The sequence below is a fragment of the Canis lupus genome, chromosome 18, assembly GCF_011100685.1.
Source record: "Canis lupus familiaris isolate Mischka breed German Shepherd chromosome 18, alternate assembly UU_Cfam_GSD_1.0, whole genome shotgun sequence".
Taxonomy (NCBI): Eukaryota; Metazoa; Chordata; class Mammalia; order Carnivora; family Canidae; genus Canis; species Canis lupus.
In genome coordinates this window covers 42,674,562-42,695,594 of record NC_049239.1, presented here as the reverse complement: position 1 = coordinate 42,695,594, position 21,033 = coordinate 42,674,562, and the positions used below count along the sequence as shown (strand labels likewise).

At 52.1% G+C, this 21,033-nt stretch overlaps 1 protein-coding gene across 2 annotated transcripts; it reads right to left on the bottom strand.

Moving 5' to 3' along the window:
* Positions 1-199: 199 nt before the first annotated feature.
* Positions 200-15,870, bottom strand: SPI1 (Spi-1 proto-oncogene). Of its 2 annotated transcripts, none has more exons than XM_038563319.1 (5): positions 15,602-15,870; positions 12,845-12,944; positions 2,362-2,549; positions 1,362-1,524; positions 200-933 (listed from the first exon to the last, which is right to left on the bottom strand). In XM_038563319.1, the coding sequence occupies exons 1-5, from the start codon at positions 15,644-15,646 to the stop codon at positions 614-616; spliced, it is 816 nt and encodes a 271-aa protein (XP_038419247.1). In that variant the 5' UTR covers positions 15,647-15,870; the 3' UTR covers positions 200-613. The 2 variants fall into 2 exon arrangements, with proteins under 2 accessions (XP_038419247.1, XP_038419248.1); XM_038563320.1 differs by having other exon boundaries at positions 12,845-12,941; positions 15,602-15,868.
* Positions 15,871-21,033: the final 5,163 nt, after the last annotated feature.

Here is a 21,033-nt window from a genome sequence, read left to right as displayed (position 1 = left end):
TAATGATTTATTCCCCCGATAACACCCTAGGACCCCTTCCTCCAGCAGCTCTAACTCGTGGTGTCGTGTGTCCCGATGGCCCCAGCTCCCAGACGGGGCGGGGTCCTCAGTCAACGCCCAATGGACAAATGAGAAAAAGACAGACCAGACAGGGGCGCCCGGACAAGATGCACGAAACAGCATAAAAGAGACTCTGGGCTACAAGAGGACTCACTAGAATAACTTTAATAACTTTCTTGAGGAAGCTAACGGGGACGAGGTGGGGGAAGGAAGAGACGCTGGAGTAGAAGGGTTCCATTTATACAAATATGATGACTTCAAACAACCAAGGTAGCGCCCCGGGTCGCACTAAGCAAGGCCCTGGGGTCAGATGCCCCGGGTTGGAGGGGGGTGTGTGCCCGCTGGAGCCGGGGTTGGAGTCCTGGTGGGGGGCGGGGAGAGGGAGTGGGTGGCGGGCTCGGAGGAGGGCGTGGACGGGTGAGGCGAGGCCCGGCCCTCAGTCCTGTCCCTGGCCCCTGGGAGCTTGCCTCCCTGTGTCCGGGCCGGGCGAGGGGTTAATGCTATGGCCGGCGGGGAGGCCCGGCGGGCCCGGCGGGGTGTGCGGGGCCGGGGCTCAGTGGGGCGGGTGGCGCCGCTCGGCCAGGCTCCCGCGGCCCAGCACCTCCCCGCTGAACTGGTAGGTGAGCTTCTTCTTGACCTTCTTGACCTCCCCCGTCTTGCCGTAGTTGCGCAGGGCGCGGGCCATCTTCTGGTAGGTCATCTTCTTGCGGTTCCCCTTCTGGATGCCCCAGCGGTGTGCGAGCGCCTCCTTGTGCTTGGACGAGAACTGGAAGGTGCCCTTGTCCTTGTCCACCCACCAGATGCTGTCCTTCATGTCTCCGCTGCGAAGCAGGTCGAGCAGGAACTGATACAGACGGATCTTCTTTTTGCTGCCTGTGGGCGGCAGGGGGTCAGCGCCCCAACCCAGGGACCTGGGGACCCAGGGACCCGCCCTCCCCTCCCCCCTGGTGTGGGGCGCCCTGGGGAAGAACCGGGAGGAGAGGGTGGTCTACAGGGGAAGGGCTCCCTCGCCCATGCCTGGCACTCATACCTGCTCACATGCAACCCAGAGAGGTACAGACACACGCCCTCAGTCACATAGATGCCTGTGTGTGTTCACGACACACTTGTGCACACGTGCTCACTGACACACGAATAGGCACGGATGGTCACAGATGCGGTGCACACTTCGGCAAATGTTCACACGCTCAGATAGAGACACACACGCAGCTCTGTGGCATGGCTGCCACGGCCTTGGCTGGGTGCACGGGGCCCGTATATGGCCAGGGTCAGGGCTGGGCCAGACGGCTGGGCCACCCTACCTGTCTCCCCGTGCAAGAGGCCAGGCCCTGGCTCCAGGCCATCAGCCTCCCCATCAGACACCTCCAGCGGGGGACTCTGCCTCTCGCCTTCCTCCTCATCCGAGCTAGGCTGGGCCGGGGACAGAGAGGGGTATGGGAGGCACATCCGGGGTAGATAGGAGACCTAGAAAGGCAGGGAAAGAGGGTTGAGGTCAGTGAGGGCCAGTTCACAGCTCAGGGCCGCCAGGTAGTGGTGATCCGAACAAGAGAAGAGGGGGTAAGGAGAGGGTGGGGAGGCCAGCAAGGTGCAGAAAGACTTGGGAGAAGGCCGGGGAAGCTGGAGGTCCGTCAGGTTACAGGGGTCGGGCAGGGGCAGCTACCCACAGAGCTTGGGTTGTGGAAGCCTGAGGGCTGCAGGAATCCTGTACATCCTGGGCCCCCTGGATTGTGGCTGCGTGGCTGGGGGGACAGGGCACCCTTTCCCCAAACGCACAGAGGTGCCCTATGGCCTGACATTCCTGGGGTCAGAGGTGGCAGAGAGGAGGGGCCCATAGGTAGGGTATGGGAGTGACTGGGGTTTAACCAGGTGGGTGAGAAGTGAGGGAAGGGCCAGTGGAGGTCAGGGAGGGATCATAGAGGTTAACAGAGGTCACTGATTGGGATTAGGGCCCATGGGGCTGAGGAGGGCCAATAAAGGGGGTCAGTGGAGATGGGGAGGCCAGTGGAGGCCAGTGTCCAGTGACTCGAATGCCGGGTCCCCGAGGGGCCGGGAGCTGGGGGTTGTCAGGGGTGGATCCGGGGAGGGAGGAGGTTCTAGGGGCTCTGTCCATCAGCAGGCAGGAGAAGATAAGGGGTGTGGGGTCACGAGGGCAGCCAGAGGGTCAGGAGGCAGCCGTTGGGGCTCCGGCCGCCGTTGGCGCTGTGGGGCAGGAAGCCGAGTTGAGTAAGAGCCCGTGTCAGCTTCCTGCGAAGCGCTGGCCTCACCGCAGGCCCGTCCCAAGGGAGCAAGGGCCGCACGCACCTGGTGGCCGATGCCCGCGTGGCTCGGAGCCATGGGGGTGTCGAGCACGTGCATCTGCTCCAGCTCCATGTGGCGGTAGAGCTGCTGCAGCTGGGGGGGCTGCACGCTCTGCAGCTCCGTGAAGTGGTTCTCGGCGAAGCTCTCGAACTCACTGTGCACGTGGTGTGGGTGGAAGTCCCAGTAATGGTCTGTGGGGACAGCCAGGCAGTGGGGGTGAGCTGGGTGCGGGGCGGGGAGACGCTATAGTAATTCCCGCCCCCCCCCCCCGCCCCACAAATCATGACGCCGGGCCTAGGGGGCTATTATCACAGGCCCGGCTGGGCTCCAAGTGGAGGTGCATCGTCTCACCACCCACCTTGTTAGGCACCATCCCCATTTTACAGATGAGAACACTGAGGCTGACACTGAGGTGACAGAATGGGCCCGCAGCTAGAGGCCCCGACCCAGGCAGAGCCGAGGCCTGAGGGGAAGCCTGCCTTCCCAGCAGCCAGTCTAGCCCGCCTCCCAAGTGGTCACCAGGACACGGTCAGGGTCTGAATCCTGGCTCTGCTATTTGCTTTCTGGGACCTCTCCAGCCTCGGGTGGGTGACTCACTCGTAAAATGGGGATAATCGTTATTGGGAGGCTACAGATGAGTTCCCGTTTGTAAAAACTCTCAGCTCCGGAGTAGGCCCCCAGGGAATACTGGTTACCCCTCCACAGAGTGGTTCCTGAGGCCACAGTCACGCGCACACGGTCTTGTCACATGGCCAAGGTGTGATTGCAAAGTCACACGGCTGACATTCCTCACACCAGAACTTGTCCCGGCCCACAGCGCTGCCCCTTCAAAGCCGTGGCCCTGGGTGGCTGTATCTGTCCTCCGGCAAGGTTGCCAGGACACAGACCCCCCCTGGAAACTCCCCCTAGGTGCTTTCAGAGTCTGCGGTGCGGTGGATTCAAGTTTGGGGAATGGCCACATGCCGGCGGGAGCCCTGTCTTGGAACTAGGACATGGTTTCCCTGGACATCTTTTCCAGGAAAAAAAAAAAAAAAAAAAAAAAGCAAAACTGCCACATGTCTGTGGAGTTCCTGGGTACAATCTCGGATCCAAAAGAAGATGTGGTGAGAAAGTGACAAGAGGGATTTTCTCATGTGACCCAAGAGGGAGTGCACAAGATGCTAGGCCAAGGCAGCATCCCTGGAATGCTCCAGAAGGACCACCACCAGCCCTGTGTGTGTGTGTATATGTGTGTATCTGTCTCCATTTCTTTTCTTTTTTTCCACACAAGTGTATACTCATTCATTCACACATCCCATAAAAATGTGGGTTTTTTGGCTTTGGACCCAGTTATCAGAAGACCTGCTCTCTAATACTGCCCTGTGGTGGCTTTGCTGTGTGACCCTGCACAAGTCATTTTACTACCCTGAGCCGCCAATTCCCCAGTCTAAAAGTCAGGGACCCGACTGGGTAGTTACAGACGTCCTGTCCACACATGAGATCATTTGAACCCACAATCCAGGCAGCCCACACTCCCACCTCTACAAGGCTACATGGCACAGAAGAGAGAAAATGCATGATGTGAGAGTCAGGCAGAACTGGGTTCAAATCCTGCCTCTGCCATTTACTGTTGTGTCCCATGGCAGGTCATCCCCCATCTGTAAGCCTCAGTTTCATCATCTGTAAAGAATAATTACACACACCTTATAGTCTTGTTGTAGGGTTCAATGAGCTAATGCCTGCAAGATGCTTAGAATAGAACCGAGCATAAAATCCCATTCAATAAATATTATCTTCTACTACTACTACTACTATTACTACTACTGTATTATTCTAAAGAACCTAGATTAGCACTTGAGCAAATGGCAGATACTTTCACGTACGTTTATCTCCTCTTCTTCCTCTCGCTCCCTGCCATCTCAGTCAGTGGCCCAGAGAAATAGTTTGGGGGGGCCTGTTGCATTCTCCCAGAGGCTAGAGCTGGGGCCTCAGCATTGCACCATGAGGACAATATTTTGTTCCCCCCTTACTCCCAGGGCGTAAACACAGCAGTCATTCAGCAAACAATATTGGGACAAGTGAACAAATGAATCATTGAATAAATCCTAGCCTCCTGAGAACCGTCTCTGACTCCTCCACACAATTATCTAAATCTGAAGGGAAAACAAAACAACATTTAATTTGTGCCGTCATCTTGCAGCAAGTTAACAGCTGTCCCCCTGCCTGGGAGAGTTGTCTCTGTGCCTTACAGATGGGCTGTTCTGGGGGGTCTCTAAATATATGGTGAGCCAATCTGGGGTCCTCTTTAGGGGTGGATCCACCCTCAGGCCCCACTCCTGGCCCCTCCCATTTTTGCCTTCCCCACCCAGGTTGAACTGTCCAGATCTAACAGTGTGCCTTATCCTGCCAAGCAGCCCCCACACTCAAACCCACTCCAGTTCCATGCTTTAGAGGACCATGCAAGTGTGCAGCTCTCCAGGTGTGGGGCAACGGCCCCCTCACTGCTCTCTTTCTCTCCTGTTCCCCCTCCTTCTGTCCTAGCTCTGCATGAGATCCCTGAGCTCACTCTAGTGGTCCCAACCTGAGGCTAGGATTTCCTGTGGGGTTCTCAGTACACCTTCGTCAGAGTTGGGCCCTACTTGGAGACCCAGTGAATCAGAAGCATCGAGAGGGGAGCTGGAGATTGGAGTTTCACAGGGCCTCCAGGAGGTTCCTTTGTTCACTGAAACTCTGGAACCCTGTCCCAGGGTCCCCTGAAAGCTGCGAAGGGGACTCAAGGTACAATTAAGGTTTCAAAAGCCCCAATAGCAACCACCTTTACCCTTGATTTGGGTGCTCAGGCAATTATGTAATAAACCCAGTCTGGTAGGCAGAAACGTTCCAAACATGGGGCCTTCCGAAAGAACACAATACAAGGAATCCTTCATAGTGCAAAGGTCAGCACTCCTGGGCTCTTTGGACCTCATTTCTAAATGGCTCTTCACAAACACATTGCTTCACCCCTTTTTGTGCTTTCACTGGGTCACTTGGGTCATCCTGTGATATGCCTCTTTAGCACAACTCTGGACCCTCCTTTTCATAGCCCCATACATAGTAAGCCTCAATCAATAGTCAATCAAATGATCAATAAAAATTGGCTTTTAACGTGTATTTTTACGTACCGGGAGCTATGCTGAGTACTCACACCACCTTTCCCATTTAATCTCACCTTAGCTCTGACAAGGTGGTCACCAGTATGATCTTTCTCTTTTTTGTTTTTATTTTTATTGTTTTCAGTATGATCTTTCTTTTGCACATGAGGAAACTATGACTCAAAGAGATTAAGTCCCGTGTCCACAGACAGGCATTGGTAAAGTCACCTGTGCCTGCCTCCAGGAACCGAACTCCTACCTATCACACCAAACAACTTCTGAGAGCCAAGACTGTTAATGAAAGCTTTAATTGAGAGTCATGGTGATACCGACTTTACTGCCTGCTTTTATCCATCTACCCCTCACCCATCATTCATCATCTATCCTCCATCCATCCACCATCCATTCATCTATCCAGCACTGGCCCATCATCCACCCATCCATCATGCATCCATCAGCTAGCTACCCACTCATCATCAATCATTCCCTTCATCCCTCCATCATCCAGCCACCCATCAATAAACCCTTTCATCTTGATCTCTCATTATCTCCCCTTTAAACCAGCTCCCGATCTGGTACCAAAGTCCTTCCCTCTCATCCCTATTCTTACTCAGTGTTTTTGGTGTCCCTAATACCTGTATGTTACCAAGACAAAACCGAAATGATATTTCAAACAACTCCACACATACACAAAACTGAAGCCTTAAGCGTCATTCAGTTGACCTTATCTCCTTAGAGCAGAAATCCCAGTCTTAAGCCCAGGGTTCTCCCCCAGCGGAGCAGAAGTAAGAACAAGACAGAGAAGGAAGATGAGGAATTAAGAAGGCAAGGGCTGAGAAAAAACTTTAGGAAATCACAGACCACTGGACACGGGCTCCTGAAACCCTGCTCTCCTGCACATTGCTCAAAGGAACCAGAGGTCCAGAGAGTCGGGGAGCTCCAGGCTTCATCATACTTGTTACTCTCTACCGTTATCCTAATTATTAAGGTTTTAGTTATTTCCTCTGTTAAATAAATCTGGTGGGATTTGTATTTTATTGATACCATAGCACTTAGCAATGTGCCTGGTGTAGGAGAGACGCTTTGTATACATTTATTAGATGGGCAGGTCTGTGAGAGATGGATGGAGGGTTTGGCAGGTGAAGAGGACAATTGGAAAGATGAATGAGTAAATGATTAGATGGGTGTGTGAACACATTGGTGGACGGGCGGATGGTTGGTGGTATGAAAAGATGAAAGAGTACGTGGAAAGGTAGAAGGATAGAGAGGAGTCATACTTTGGAACTCTAGTTCCTTTACCAATCTTCTCACAAAGAGCAAATCCTATCACACCTATTGCGATGGCTATTATCAATAAAACAAAACAAAACAAAAAAAAACAGCAACAACAACAACAACAAAAAAAAAACCAGAAAGTAACCACTGTTGGTGAGGATGTAGAGAAATTGGAACGCTTCTGCACTGTGGGTGGGAATATAAAATGTTGCAGACACTGTGGAAAACAATACAGAGGTCCTCAAAAATTAGAAATAGAACTACCATTTTATATTATGTGTATTTTACCACAATTTAAAATAATAAGAATAGGGGCACCTGGATGGCTCAGTCAGTTAAGCGTCTACCTTTGGTTCAGGTCATGATCTCAGGCTCCTGGGATGGAGGCTCCTCAGCCCTGCATCAATCTCCTTGCTCAACAGGGAGCCTGCTTCTTCTCCCTACTCTTGCCCTCTGTTGCTATCTCTGTCTCTGTCTCTCTCTCTCTCTCAAATAAATCAAACCTTTAAAAAATAAGATAACATAATAAGAATAAACAGTAAATTTTATGAACCCTGCCTTCAAAATCTATCCTGAATCTGCCTACTTCTTTCTGTCTCTACTACCACCACTTTTGGCCAAGCCACTAGCATCTCTTGCTTGGATAATTCCAGGAGCTTCCTCTCGGTGCTTTCTTCCTGTCCCTACTGTGGCCTCCACTCCATCTATTCTCCCATAGCAGCCAGAGTGACTCTTCAAAAAGCTTATTCAGTGGAACTACTAGATGTTAAGTGAAGGTACTAAATGCCCCACGTTGGGCTCCCTGCTCAGTGAGGGTCTGCTTCTCCCTCTCCCTCTGCTCTCTCTCTCTCTCTCTCTCAAGTAAACAAATAAAATCTTAAAGAGAGAGAGAGAGAAGGTACTAAAAACTTCCAGAGACAAAACAAAACTAATCAAACAGAAAAACAAAAACAAAGAACCGGTTACATTACAGAAAGGGGACATAAAAAGGCATCTGACTTCAAAAGAAAAATTCTAGTAACCAGAAGATAAAGAAATGTTTTCAAATTCCTCAGAGAAAATGTGATTTTCAACTTAGATTTCTGTACACAGCCAAACTGCTAATCATAAAGACATGAGGAAAACAAACAAAACAAAACCCTACACACTCTCACACACTCTCCCTTAGGACACTAGAATCAGAAACAACCCCTATCCATGTCATGAAGCATTCACGGTGTGCCTGGCACTGTTCTAAGGATTTTACGTAGAGTGATTCACTCAATCCTTTTTTTTTTTTTTTTTTTTTTTTTTTTTTTTTTTTTTTTTCACTCAATCCTTATAGCAACCCCGTGAAGTAGTTACTATTATGAAGTTGAGACACAGAGAGGTGAAATATCTTGCCCATGGTCACCCCAGATAGTAATGGGGAAATGGGGTGTGAATCCCCGCAGCCTGGCTCCAGAACAAGGTACTATCTCCTTGCTACATTGCCCCTCGTCCTCTTTTGGGGGGGGCGGTGAGAAAGTACAGATAATCAAAGTACACCATGTGGCTCAGCTGAGTAATCCTCACATGGTCATAATCCTGGAAAATTCAGATACTGATTTAATAAGTTACTATATGGAGAAAGACAAATATTGTATGATCTCACATATAAGTGAGAATCTAGAACAAAAATCCCAAGCTTGTAGACAAGGAGACCAGGTTTGTGGTTGGCAGAGACCGGGGTTGAGGTTGGGGAAATCGGAGGGACGAGTTCAAAGGGGACAAACTCCTAGTTGTAAGTGCTGAGGACACGATGTACAGTGTGGTGACCGGTGCAGTTAGCAATGCCATATGGGGGGACGCCTGGGTGGCTCAGCGGTTGAGCGCCTGCCTTTGGCTCAGGGCATGTTCCCGGAGTCCCAGGATCGAGTCCCACATCGGGCTCCCTGCAAGGAGCCTGCTTCTCCTCTGCCTGTGTCTCTGCCTCTCTGTGTCTCTCAGGAATGAATAAATAAAATCTTAAAAAAACAACAACAACAACAACCAATGCCATATGGTTTATTTGAGAGTTGCTACAGGATTAGATCCTACAACTTCTCTCTACAAGGAGAAAATCTTTTATGTATTTCTATAAGGTGAAGAACGTTAACTGAATTTACTGTGGTGATCATTTCCCACTATCTACGGACGTCAGGTCATGACGCCATGCGCCTTAGACCTACCTGGTGTTGTATATCAGATACACCACTAAAACTGGGGAAAAGTTGCTGTAATCGTTTTGGTATGTGTGAAGTGTGTGTGTGTGACTACAGTCAGAGTCTCATCTCAGAACAAGAGAGCACAGTAGACAATATCGCAAATTAAAAATCCAAGCTAGATTCATCTCCACCTGGCACATGGAAGGCACTCGATAAATGTCTGTGGATGAATAAATGGACAGTGTTCTAAGTCTCCATTTCAAATCTTCATGTATACGTTTACTTAGCATTGTAATAGGAAGACCGGAAAAATAGCTTTTATCCATCTCTGCCATGCCACATGTGTTATGAAGAAATGTCTATGATACAGCTTAAGTAAAAAGCAGCAAGTTGCAGATCGGTGCGATACTACAATTCTGGTCGTTGAGGGAATAGACTATACACATGCGCGTGCATGCATTGACAGACATCCAGGAGTACACAGGGGGGAGAAAATGTTTGCATGGATGGACCAAGAGAGGAAGGAGGCTGGGAAGAGGGAAATATTTTACATGATAAGGATTTTTAAAAATATTTTATTTATTTATTCATGAGAGACACACAGGGAAAGAGAGAGAGGCAGAGACACAGGCAGAGGGAGATGCAGGCTCCATGCAGGGAGCCCGATGTGGGAATCGATCTGGGGTCTCCAGGATCAGGCCCTGGGCCAAAGGCAGGCGCTAAACCACTGAGCTACCCAGGGATCCCCCATGATAAGGATTTTTAAAATTTTGCAATGAGTATTTGTTATTTTTAACAATAAAAAATGCAAGATTTAAAATTTGTTTAGATTTCTCACCACACACACACACACACACACACACGCGCGCGCGCGCAAAATGATTCAGATCATGTCATGTCCCTGCTCAAAACCCTGAAATGGTTTCCCATTGTTTGTAGGCTAAAACCCAAACTCCTGCCATGTCTTTGGGCCTGTGTGATCTGTCCTCGGCAGACACACTGTTCTGGCTTCTCTCTGTTCTCCACTCACACACTGTTCTGGCTTCTCTCTGTTCTCCACTCACGCCCCATGCACTGGCCACCCAGGCCCTCTGTCAGGGTCAGCACTGCTTTGCACTTGCTGCTGTCTCTACCTAGAACATCTTTCCCCTTTTCATGCATGTTCCTTCTCTGCACTGAGACTTCGCCTCCGCTGCCACCTCCTCAGAGGCCTTCCCTGACAACCCAAGTGGAAGTGCCCCCTACGTAGGCGCTCTGCATTACGTTACTTCGCCTTTTATAGGGCTTCTTATTGCGTGTCTACTTATTTGACTGGTTACCACCACCTCTTCCCACACTGGGATGTAAATTCTGTCTGACTCGCTTATCATGGAACCTCCAGTGCCTAGGACAGTGTCTGGCACACAGCTTATAATCAGAAGCTATTTGGCGGATGGACAAGTGAGGGATGAGTGGACATGTGGAGAGACGATAAGTGTTGGAAGGATGAGTGGGTGGCTTTGAGGGTGGGTGGTTGCATGGGTGGGTGGCTGGCTGGTTGACTGTCACCTGTGGATCTGTCACAGAGTCCTCTGTGTTCCTCCCACTCTCCCGACTTCCTCTCCCCTGCCTGGGGCATATAGTAAACCTAATATATTTTGTCCTGAAAGCTCACTCAGGACCTCACACATTTCACGTATTACCTCAGTGAATCGCCACAACTCTACTAGGTAAGTGTTTCCGTGCTCTCATTTCCATATATGAGGGACCAAAGGCTCTGAGAGGTTAAGTCACTTGCTCTAAGGTCACACACTGGTGAGTGATGAAACCAGGACCAGCCCCAGGTCCAGCGCCAGTGCCTTCTTAGTAAGTTTCAACCACCTGGCAATGCAGACCCAGAGGACATGCAGGAACTGGGGCGGGGCGGGGGGGGGGGGATATGGGGTGTGGGGTGAAGACTCTTGAGTCTTCAGACAAGAAGTATTAGGAAATGACAAAAAGAGCACCTGGGTGGCTGCCTTCCACTCAGGTCATGATCTCGGTGTCCTGGGATCCAGCCTCGCATTGGGCTCCCTGCTCAGCAGGGACTCTCCTTCTCCCTCTGCTCCTCCCCTACCCCTCAAATAAATAAATAAAATCTTAAAAAAAAGAAAAGAAAAGAAAAAAGGACAGAACAGATGCACAAATCAGCACCAGTGCCCAGACTGGCAATGATGGGAGCAGGCTGTGGGGAGTAGGGACAGGACACCTGGGTACTCTAGGCAAGTCTCCGAAGGAATTGGGGTGTGACCAGAACAGGGTGCTCAGAGGTCTAATCAGGTGTCATTCCTAGAGCCCCAGCCAGGATACAAGGGACCTGCCTGGGCACTGGGCCAAGAAAGTGCAGGCTTTCTCCAAAGGGCTCACTCCATCAGCCCCAGCCACCAGAAACAACTGGTTTCTAGATGTGCTCACACCCCCTCATATTACAGGAGGGGAAACTGAGGCTGCAACAGACCCAAAGGAAATGCCCTCAAACCCAGTGAAACTGAGAGGAGGTTAGGCCAGAGGGGAAAGAGTCCCTCGGCAGGCTCAGGCGTTGCTGAGTGCGCGGGCAGTGGGCCGTCCTGCTGCCTGGAGCCACCAGGGGGAGCCGGTCTTCAGGGTCAAAGGGACCCTCTCAGGTCCTGAACTGCTAGGTGCCAGGGTCACCAGGGGCTGGTCTTTTAGGTCAGGGAGGCTTGCCCTTGATACCGGCTGGGGGAGCTGGGGAGGGAAGTGGATGGGGGAAGCTTTCTCCTTAAATTGTCCAGCTTTCCCACAGAGAGGATGCATGGCTTGCAGAATCATAAATATGCTTTGAAGGGTGAAAACAAAGATATTTAACACCCCCTGAGCCCTGGGATCCTGAAAGATGTCTGTGTGTCCCCACATGCAGACTTAAGGCTCAGTCACCACCCACTCCCTAGACAAGGCTTCCAGGTCTCTGTCGTAGCTGCCAGGTGTTTGTTCCCAGTGCAGCTGTGCCCTCTGTGGCAGGCTGTCCATGTGCCTGAAGAATGGAGCTACAGGTGTGGCCGGGCCCCAGGTGTGGCCTCGCCGTGAGAAACCTTCTGCTTCCAGCCTGCCTCTCTCTCTGGGGCTGCAGACACCCCAGTGTGTGGCGTGCCCAGATTTCAGCACTCCAGGAGAACCCTCCAAGGAAGGCCTATTACTAGGCCTTCTCACTTGGGCTCAGGGGCGTCCTGTCACTATAGCAAGATCCACTTTGGGTGGCCTGTCAGGGTGCCCTGCCCAGGTTCCAGGCACCCAATGCTTGTCCCTGTCTATCCTGAATTTGCTCCAGGGTGGAGGCTGGGCCTTGGGATGAGCAGTGAGACTCACGGAAGGAACCCCTGGCTCATACTCCATCCTCGCTCCCACCTCAGCTAGATGAGGAGGCCCTCTGAGCCTTTCCCTTAGTGAGCAGTTCTTAGGGCTGATTCTGTCCCCCAGGACACGTTTGGCAATGTGTGGAGACCTTTCTGGTTGTGGAGACTGGCGGTACTTCTGGCGTCTAATGGGTAGAAGCCAGGGACACTGCCAGATATCCTACACTGTACAGGGCAGGCCCCCCAACAAAGAAATGCTCCAGCCCCACATGTCCATGGAGGTTGAGAACACAGCAGGGAGCAGGGGCTACACTAGCGTGAACCGTACAGTAAGGGGGTGACGGCACCAGAGAGGAAGAATTGGGGGCTTGGGGGAGCAGGAGAGGAAAAAGTCGGACCTGGAGCAGACAGACGGAGTGCCACCGACCAGCAGCGTGACCTTATACAAGTCGCTTAGCTCCCTGAGCCTCCGCTTCCTCGTTTGTGAAAAGCCACAAGGACTGGACGAGAAGATAAATGTGGACGGAGCTAACCTCGGGCCCTGGCACAACGAAGATGCTCAATCAGTGCGGGCGGGGGTGTGGGGCGCCGAGGGCCGCGTACTCACCGCTGTGGCTCTCTCCATCACTGCTGAGATAGGGGTAGTATTCGTGCGTTTGGCGCTGGTACAGGTCTGTGTCATAGGGAACCAGGTCTTCCGATGGCTGCTGAGAGACCAGGCTGTCAGGGCTCGGATGGCAGCGGGACAGCTGGGACGGGTGGCAGCCCTGGTGCGCCGCGGCCACCACCACCACCTCCCCCACCCTGCCCCTGGGCACAGCACCAGGCCCCCTTCCCGCCTGGAACCTGGGGAGACCGCGGTGGGGACAGGGGACCTAGGAGGACTGGAGTCTTGCTGCTGCAGAAAGGGGCTGACCGGACTCCAAAGGTCAGAGGTCAAAAGAGGACCTGGGCTGAGAGGAGGCCCCCAGGCCTCCCCCTCCCCCCTGCACAGCTGCTCCTCAAACCACACATGCACACTGGCCCCCACAGGGCCCCACCTTGCACAAGCACTCTCTCATGATCACGCTGACACACCTACACCTCCAAACCACAGACGCTCCCCGTGACACCCACACCCCCACACATGAACTAGCACCCAATGGTCTACCTTCACATGCTCTACAGGCCCCTCGCATTCACACTCACCATCGCACACTCACACCATAGGCACACGCAGCCACTTGAGTTTACACAGGTATCCTCACACTTGCCTTCCGGCACCTTACAGCAGGCTCCAGCTCATGCCCATCGTGGTCACTCACATCCCGCCCGCACACCCATCGTCATTGCGTACATGCTGCTCCTCCCGCCACAGTCCCCACGGCCTGTGCTCGGGCCTAGGTACCCGTGGCCACTCACACTCATGGCTCCTCAGTGTTCACCACGCGGGCCTGACCAGCCAGAGCCCTGGCCCCCTCCCTCTCCCTCCTCCCTCCTCCCTCTGACGCACCCACTGGGATACCCCTTCTCCTCCTCTCCTCCCTCCTGCCCTCACTCCTCATTCTTCCTCCCCACTCCTCCCCATCCCCCTTCTCCCCTCTCCCCATTCCCCCTCCTCTCTCCCCCTCCTCCCCCTCCTCCTCCTCTACCTCCTTTCTCCTCCCTGCTCTCCCCTTTACCGTCCTCCCCCTCACTCCTCCCTGCTCTTCTCTTTCCCTCTCCCCCTCCTCACTCCCTCACTCCTCCCTGTCCTCCTCTCCCTTTCCCCCCCTCCACTCCCTCACTCTTCCCTGTCCTCTTCTCTCCCCCTCCTCTTCCTCCCCCCCCCCCCACTCCTCCTTGTACTAGTGCAGGCACAGGGACACACACACCCATTCTTCACAAGAGTCATCAGGCCTCCTTCCACCCCCACAGTGTGTGCCCAGGGATTGCACAACAATTACTCCAGCCCTTGGGGCTTGGGTGGGAGGCTGAGATGTCTTGGGAGCCCACCTTCCCAGGAGTACGCAGAGTAGCCCCTAAGGGGTTTGGTGTAGCCACCCAAGGAGATGTGCCTCCTGCTCAGGTGTGTTTGGGGAGATTGGGGGATTGAGAGGTCAAGGGTCAGAGACAGTGTGGTCAAGCTTCTGGACCTGTGGTTTTCCTGAGGCAGACCTGGCTCTTCCTGGGACCCTCTCTGTCTCCCCCCTGCCTGCCCTCCACTACCTTCTTGGTGGTGGATGGGGGAGTGGGGTTGGGGCTGGGTGCCAGCTACAGCTGGCTGTCTGTGTCTGGCCAGTAAGAAGGCCGGGAACCCAGCCCCTGGTTTCCAGACAGCGCAGCCCAACAGCAGGATGTCAGGGCTGGGGTGCCTCCCGGGGCTCTGAGGCCTGGCTGGGGTGAGGCGGGGGCAGGGAGCTGCCTCTGGTCCGGGAAAGCTGAGTCAGGTGGGCAGGCCCTGCCAAGCCCTTCCCGGCTCCCCCAGGGCTCCCCGGCCCTGGGCCCTGCTGAGCGGGCACAGGGTGGGAAAGAGAGAGGGGTCCCCCCTGTGGGGCCCAGGTCTGCACCTGCCCAAGGCTGCAACTGTCATGGAGGGCACGAGCAGTGGGGACCGGCCCCCGCCTGCTGCCCTTCCCCTCCAGGGGTCCCCTGGGACTCCTGCCGCCTCACCTCCAGTCCCAGCCCTGTCCCACCCTCAGCCCCTGCCCTCACTGCAGCCTCCGCTCTGCTGGGTCCTACCCCAGACGGCCCGCTCCAGCACCTGCCTGGTCTCCCTGCTCCCTGGCCAGTGCCCCAACCCAACAGCCGTCCCAGTCTCCGCTCCACTCCCCGCTGCCGCCCAGCCCCTGGGGACCTGCCGGCCCGAGGCCCAGACCCCGGGTCAACAGCCATGTCCCCTGGGCCAGGCCCCAGAGCGGGCACTGGAGACCCAGACACAAACCAGCCTCAGTCTCCAGGAGCATCCAGGCCTCGGGCCAGAGACCTCTGGCCTATGGCCTCCTGCCCTCACGCCTCTACTGTTCTGGGGACCGGCTTCCCCTCGCACCAGGCTCCCCATCTCCTCCTCCGCCATCTCTCTGCCACCGCCCTCACCATCCCCAGCCCGGCACCCTGCCCAGGAGCTCCACCAACCCGCCACCCAAGCCCCATCTATAAATAACCGTTCAGGCCCCACCGATCACAGCCCCACCGTGGGCCCACCCTCGGCCGCCAGGGCCTGCTCTGAAGAAGCCAACGGCCCCTGCCGGGTCTCGGGCCAGGAGCTCCAGGGAGGAAACACCAGCTTCCCACAGATAGGGAGCCGGGGGGCAGCCGGCCGGCTGCTGGGCTGCTGGGCTGCTGGGCAGGCGGACGGGCGGCTGCGGGCCGCGGGTCAGGATCGCAGAGGAGCCCCGGTACTCACAGGGGGGACGAGGGGAAACCCTTCCATTTTGCACGCCTGTAACATCCAGCCGAGCTCCGAGCCGGTCAGGTCCCCCGCCTCGGTGGGGGCCAGTGCGGAGCCCCTCAGGATGGGGCGCCCCGTCGGGGGGCTGGACGAACTCGGGGCGGGCGCAGGGCTCGGGCCTGCCCCCTGAGCTACAGGAGCCCTGGGTGAGCCCCCTCCCTTGACATTGCAGGGCCAGCGCAAGTTCCTGATTTTATCGAAGGGCCTGCCACTGGGAGATAGTCCCCTTGGGGTGACATCACCGCCCCAGCCCGTTTGCATAAATCTCTTGCGCTACAGGAAGTCTCAGGCTGGGCTGGGGCAGGTGGTGCTTCAGGGCCTGGCCTGAGAGACCATGGGGGCCAGACCCCCTGCCCAGAGGAAGCTGGAGCTGTGAGGGGCGGTCTTGGAGGCTGGGGTGAGGAGAAAGAGGAGGAGGGAGGAAGGCTAGCTCGACCGCAGGGAGGCCAGTGCTGCCCCCCAGGCCCTGCTGAGGCCCCCTAACTCCTAACCCCACTAATACCCACTGCTTTTGAGATTCCCATGTGGCCAACAGTCTCTTGCTTGGGGCCAAAACTGGTAGGGGTGGCTTCTTGGGGCCTTCACTTTTGGGGGTCAGCCTGAGTGGTGTGATCTACCAGCGTGTCAGGCCTGGCTCTTCTGGAATCTGGGTCTCCAGCTCTTATATTCTATCTGCCTTGGGGCTGGGCTCCAGGACAGGGTCCTCAGCACAGTGCTACTTTCCCCCTCCCTGAGCTCCTTCATACCAGCTTCCCTTCCACCAGAGGAGGCTCCTGGGTTCTTACAACCTTCCCTCCCAGTTTTCTGAGTACCCCCACTTCTTCCAAATCTCTAGGGGCTTTATTCCCAACCCAGATTTCTCAGTTTCCCCACCCCTACCAATACCTGAATATCAATTTAGTCTTCCTAGTTTAAAAACCTTTCTTGTTGGCCCATCCATTCATTTTCCTACCCAAGATCCATCCATCTTTTCACCCATCAAGCCAACCATACATTCGTTTATTAGTTCATTTAGCTGTGCATTTGTCCATCCATTTATCTGCTGGTCCATCCCATACATCCACTTACCTGTTTATTTACTTGTCCATCTAGCCATTGAAATGCTCATATATTAGCCCATCCATCTGTTATTAATCCACTTATATTTTCATCTGTTTATCCACTGTATATGCAGCTCTCAATCTGTTCATCTACCTATTCATCCATCCACCCATCTGTCCACTTATTCATGCATTCACACATCTATCCATTCATCCATTTATCCAACCACCTATCCATTGACCCAACCATCCATCCACCCATCCATCCATGCATCCATCCATCCATCAATCCATCCATTCATCTATCTGCCTATGCATCCTGCCAATATTAACTGACCTCCAGGCTCTATGCCGAGTGATGGGAAAATAGAAGTTTCAGACAAGATCCCTACCTTCAGAGACCTCCTGATCTAGTCTGGAAGACAGAAGGATGAACAGAGACAGTTTTGATCCATTGATCCCCAGTGAGTCCACTGCACTGGAGAAGAATTTTTTGAGCATTCAGTTTCTTCCCATGTGTAGTCCAACTCTTTATTTTCTACCTTCTTCCCACTAAGACTAGCCTGCCTCCTTCTTGTCAGTGGAATCTCAGGCCCCCAAGAGTTTCTTTCCTCACTGGCAGCAGAGACTAGGGATTCACAAGGTCTGGGTTCACTATTAGATCTATTTCACTTCCATCTTCACTGATTTTTTGAATCTGTACTTGGGACTCTCCAAGGGGTCAAGGTCACAAGTCCTCAGGACTCCCTACGAACCTGACCAAGGCCCCTCCCCAAGAGTAAGGGAGAGGCTGCTGACTGGGCATCAGTTTCATCCCTGTTCCTCACTTCCCCATCAAGAAGGCCATGTCCTAGCTGACTGCATGTGTGTGGGGTGGGTTTACTCCATAAGTACAGGTCCTGCATGATGTCTTCATTCATTCATTCATTCATTCATTCATTCCCATCTTGGTTTGGTTTGGTTTGTTTATATGCATATTTATCTATTAATTCATTTTTTAAATCACTAACTTTTTATGTGCGGGGCCTGGTAAGGGGGCACAAATGTGAATATGGCAGTCCTGGGCCCCTGGGAGTTCCCAGACCTGCAAGGGAAACACACATGTAAACAGATAGCATGGTCTTTGAGGAGGTGAGGGAACAAGGGAGAGGTGCTAAGTGCACTGGGGAACAATTAATTCGGTCAGGTCCATAGGTAGGAAAACATGCCAGGAAAAGGGAACATCCAGCTGAGGAACCAGCCTGAGCAAAGGCAAGAAGATGGAAAAGAACAAGGGAACAGTGAGGCCCCATCCTCTGGCAAGAAACAAGACAAGATAAGCAAAGAGCCTTGAGTGTCAGCCCAAGGAAACTGGGGTGCATCCAGGGACAGACGCAGAACCTGTGCTGGTTGGAAGCAGGGAGTGTGGCCCTCAGCTCCACGAGGCAGACAGCATACCCTGTCAGCTATGTGTTCCTCAGGCCTAAGTCTTAAGGCCCCCCAGGAGAAGAAAGATTCCATTATCCCAAGCCCAAGGGGCCCAGATACGGAAGCCCGAAAAGGATCCAGGGCCACCAAGCTTTAAAAATGGGCAAGAATAACTCCACTGTCTGTGCAGTGAACACCAATATGTGTGTCCATTCACACACCAGCAAGCCCTCCCTACCCTTCCTTCCACTTCCTCTCCTCCCAAAATGCACCAGGGGCCTCTTCCCTTCCTCACAACCCCAGAGACCACTGTTATTCAAAACCATTGGATTAGTAGCACCCAGATTCTAAGCAATTCAGAACAGCAAGAAGGGTAATCCAACGCCTGGAGGCTAAGAGTTCCTAAAGGTAAGGGAGGGGGCAATACTTTTCTGAGTGCCCAACACTGTGCTGGGCGCTTCCACCCATGTGATCTCACGTAACCAAGACAACCATCTGTTAAACTGAGGCCCAAGAGGTCAGTGACTTGCCCAGGGTCAAGCGTGTGAGTGGAGGGCTGGGGCATCAGTTCTGCCTTTGGGGTCCTTATGGGGAGGGAAGGAAATGGAAGGAAGAAGGAAAAAGACTGAGAAGCCAAGAAGCCAAGCGCAGAAAGGGCAAGGAGGATGGGGGCGGGAGTGGGAGGAGGATTGGAGAGGAAGAGAAACAGAAAGAGAAAAAAAAATGGGAGAAAGAGTCAAAGAAGGGAGCAGAGGTGAGATAAGAAAGAACAAGCAAGCCTGGGGGAAGAGGAGGGCAAAGGGGAGGGAGAGCCGAGACTGGACAGCCTCCTCCTTCTGCAGTGGAGGAAGGGGGACCGGAGAGGGTCCAGCAGGTACCTCATTCTCTTCAGTAAGAAGTGGATTTGAAACAAAATATCTTGGGGGCTCCAGGGAATGAGAGGCGAAAAACCATTTTTTGAAGTTATTTTATTGTTTTGAAGAAGTAACATATGCACATGGTAGAGAACTCGAAGGTACAGAAAGGGACACGGCTGCCCAGTTCCTCTTCCAAAGGCTACCCTCCCTGTTACCTGATGCTTGTGCATTTTTCTAGATAGTCTGAGCAGACACAAAAATAAAGGCAGCTATATTATTTTTTAAATTTTACACGGAAGGTAGCATACTAAACACATTCCACCTCTCTCTGGTTTTATTTTTCCCTTAAATCCATTCCATGCTCAGACATAGAGAGTTACCTTTGTTCTTTTTAATGACTGTATAGTATTTCACTATTTGAATGGATTGTGATTTTTTTTTTTAAGTAAGCTCTGTGCTGAACATGGGGCTTGAACTCACAACCACGAGATCGAGAGTCACATGCTCCACAGACTAAGCCAGCCAGGTGCCCCTCGACAGTGATATTTATAAATCATGAGAGACCTCATTCATATAAAAGAGTGCTCAAAATATTTCTGTATAGTTTAAGGAGTAATTATAAAGCTAACACTTGGGACGCCTGGGTGTCTCAGTTCGTTAAGCATCTGACACTTGAACTCAGCTCAGGTCTTGATCTTAGCTCAGGTCTTGATCTTAGGGTTGTGAGTTCAAGCCCCGCATCAGGCTCTGAGTGTGGAGCCTATTTTTTAAAAAAGCTAAAGCTTATGTACCCACCATCCAGGTCAAGAAGGAAAACATCTCCAACACTCCAGAAACATCCCTCAAATGTCCTCTTACAGATCTCTCCCTCTGAAGAAATAACATTGTCCTAACTTTTTGGTCATTATTTCCTCACTTTTCTTTATAGTTTTACCACTTTTGTAAACATCTTTATAGTTTAGTTTTTTATTGTAACACATTTTAATCTCAAATAAAAAAAACATAGGTAAATATTCTTTAGGGTCCTACTTCTTTTTCCCATCATCGTTTTACATGTAGCTGTGGTTCATTTCCATTGAGCATAGTTATCCTGTTGTTTAAAAATGTATTTATTTAAACAGTCTCCTGGAAGGACAGTCAGGTTGTTTCCAGTCTTTTGCTATTACAAATCATAACACGATCAATAAAATTTGCTAGTTTACAACACATATGCAAGCTAGATCTAGGATAAATTCACCAAAGATTGAAAAGATGGCTCAAAGGTACTTTTTTTTTTTTTTTTTCCAGAGAAACTAGAGGAGAATACAGGGAAGGTTTGAATTACATGTTTCCTGGGCTGGATGGACTTGTACCACTGGCTCAGGATGTCTGCTCTCATGCTTTTAAGTGTGCTTGTCTCTAAAAAAAGCACCTTTGATGATGAATAACAAAACATATTTTTCTGCCTCAGATGAAAACAATGTAGGAGAAAGACCTACTGTGGAAGTAAATGTTTGAAGGGAAATTAAAATGCTATAAATTCTCCTTTTTCTATATTTAATTCATCAAGGTTAATGTTGACAGTTAAGAGATTGGTACTGGAAAAAAAAAAAAAAAAGAGATTGGTACTGGAGGGGCGCCGGGTGGCTCAGTAGGTTACGTGTATGACTTTGGCACAGGTCATGATCTTGGGGTCCTGGGATAGAGCTCCATGTCAGACTCCCTGCTCAGCAAGGGCCTGCTTCTTCCTCTCCCTCTGCCCCTCCCCTATCATGCTCTCACGTGCCCTCTCTCTCTCTCAAATAAATGGATAGAATCTTTTTTTTTTTTTTTAAGACTTTAGTTTTTATTATTTGAGAGAGAGAGAGCTTGCATGAACAGGGGCTCCAACCCAGGACCCTGAGATCATGACCTAAGCTGAAGGCAGATGCTTAACTGACTGAGCCCCCCAGGTGCCCCAATGGATAGAGTCTTTCTTTCTTTCTTCCTTTCTTCCTTTCTTCCTTTCTTTCTTTCTTTCTTTCTTTCTTTCTTTCTTTCTTTCTTTTTGGATAGAGTCTTTAAAGAAAAAAAACATTTAATAAAAAATTAAGAAAGTCACAAC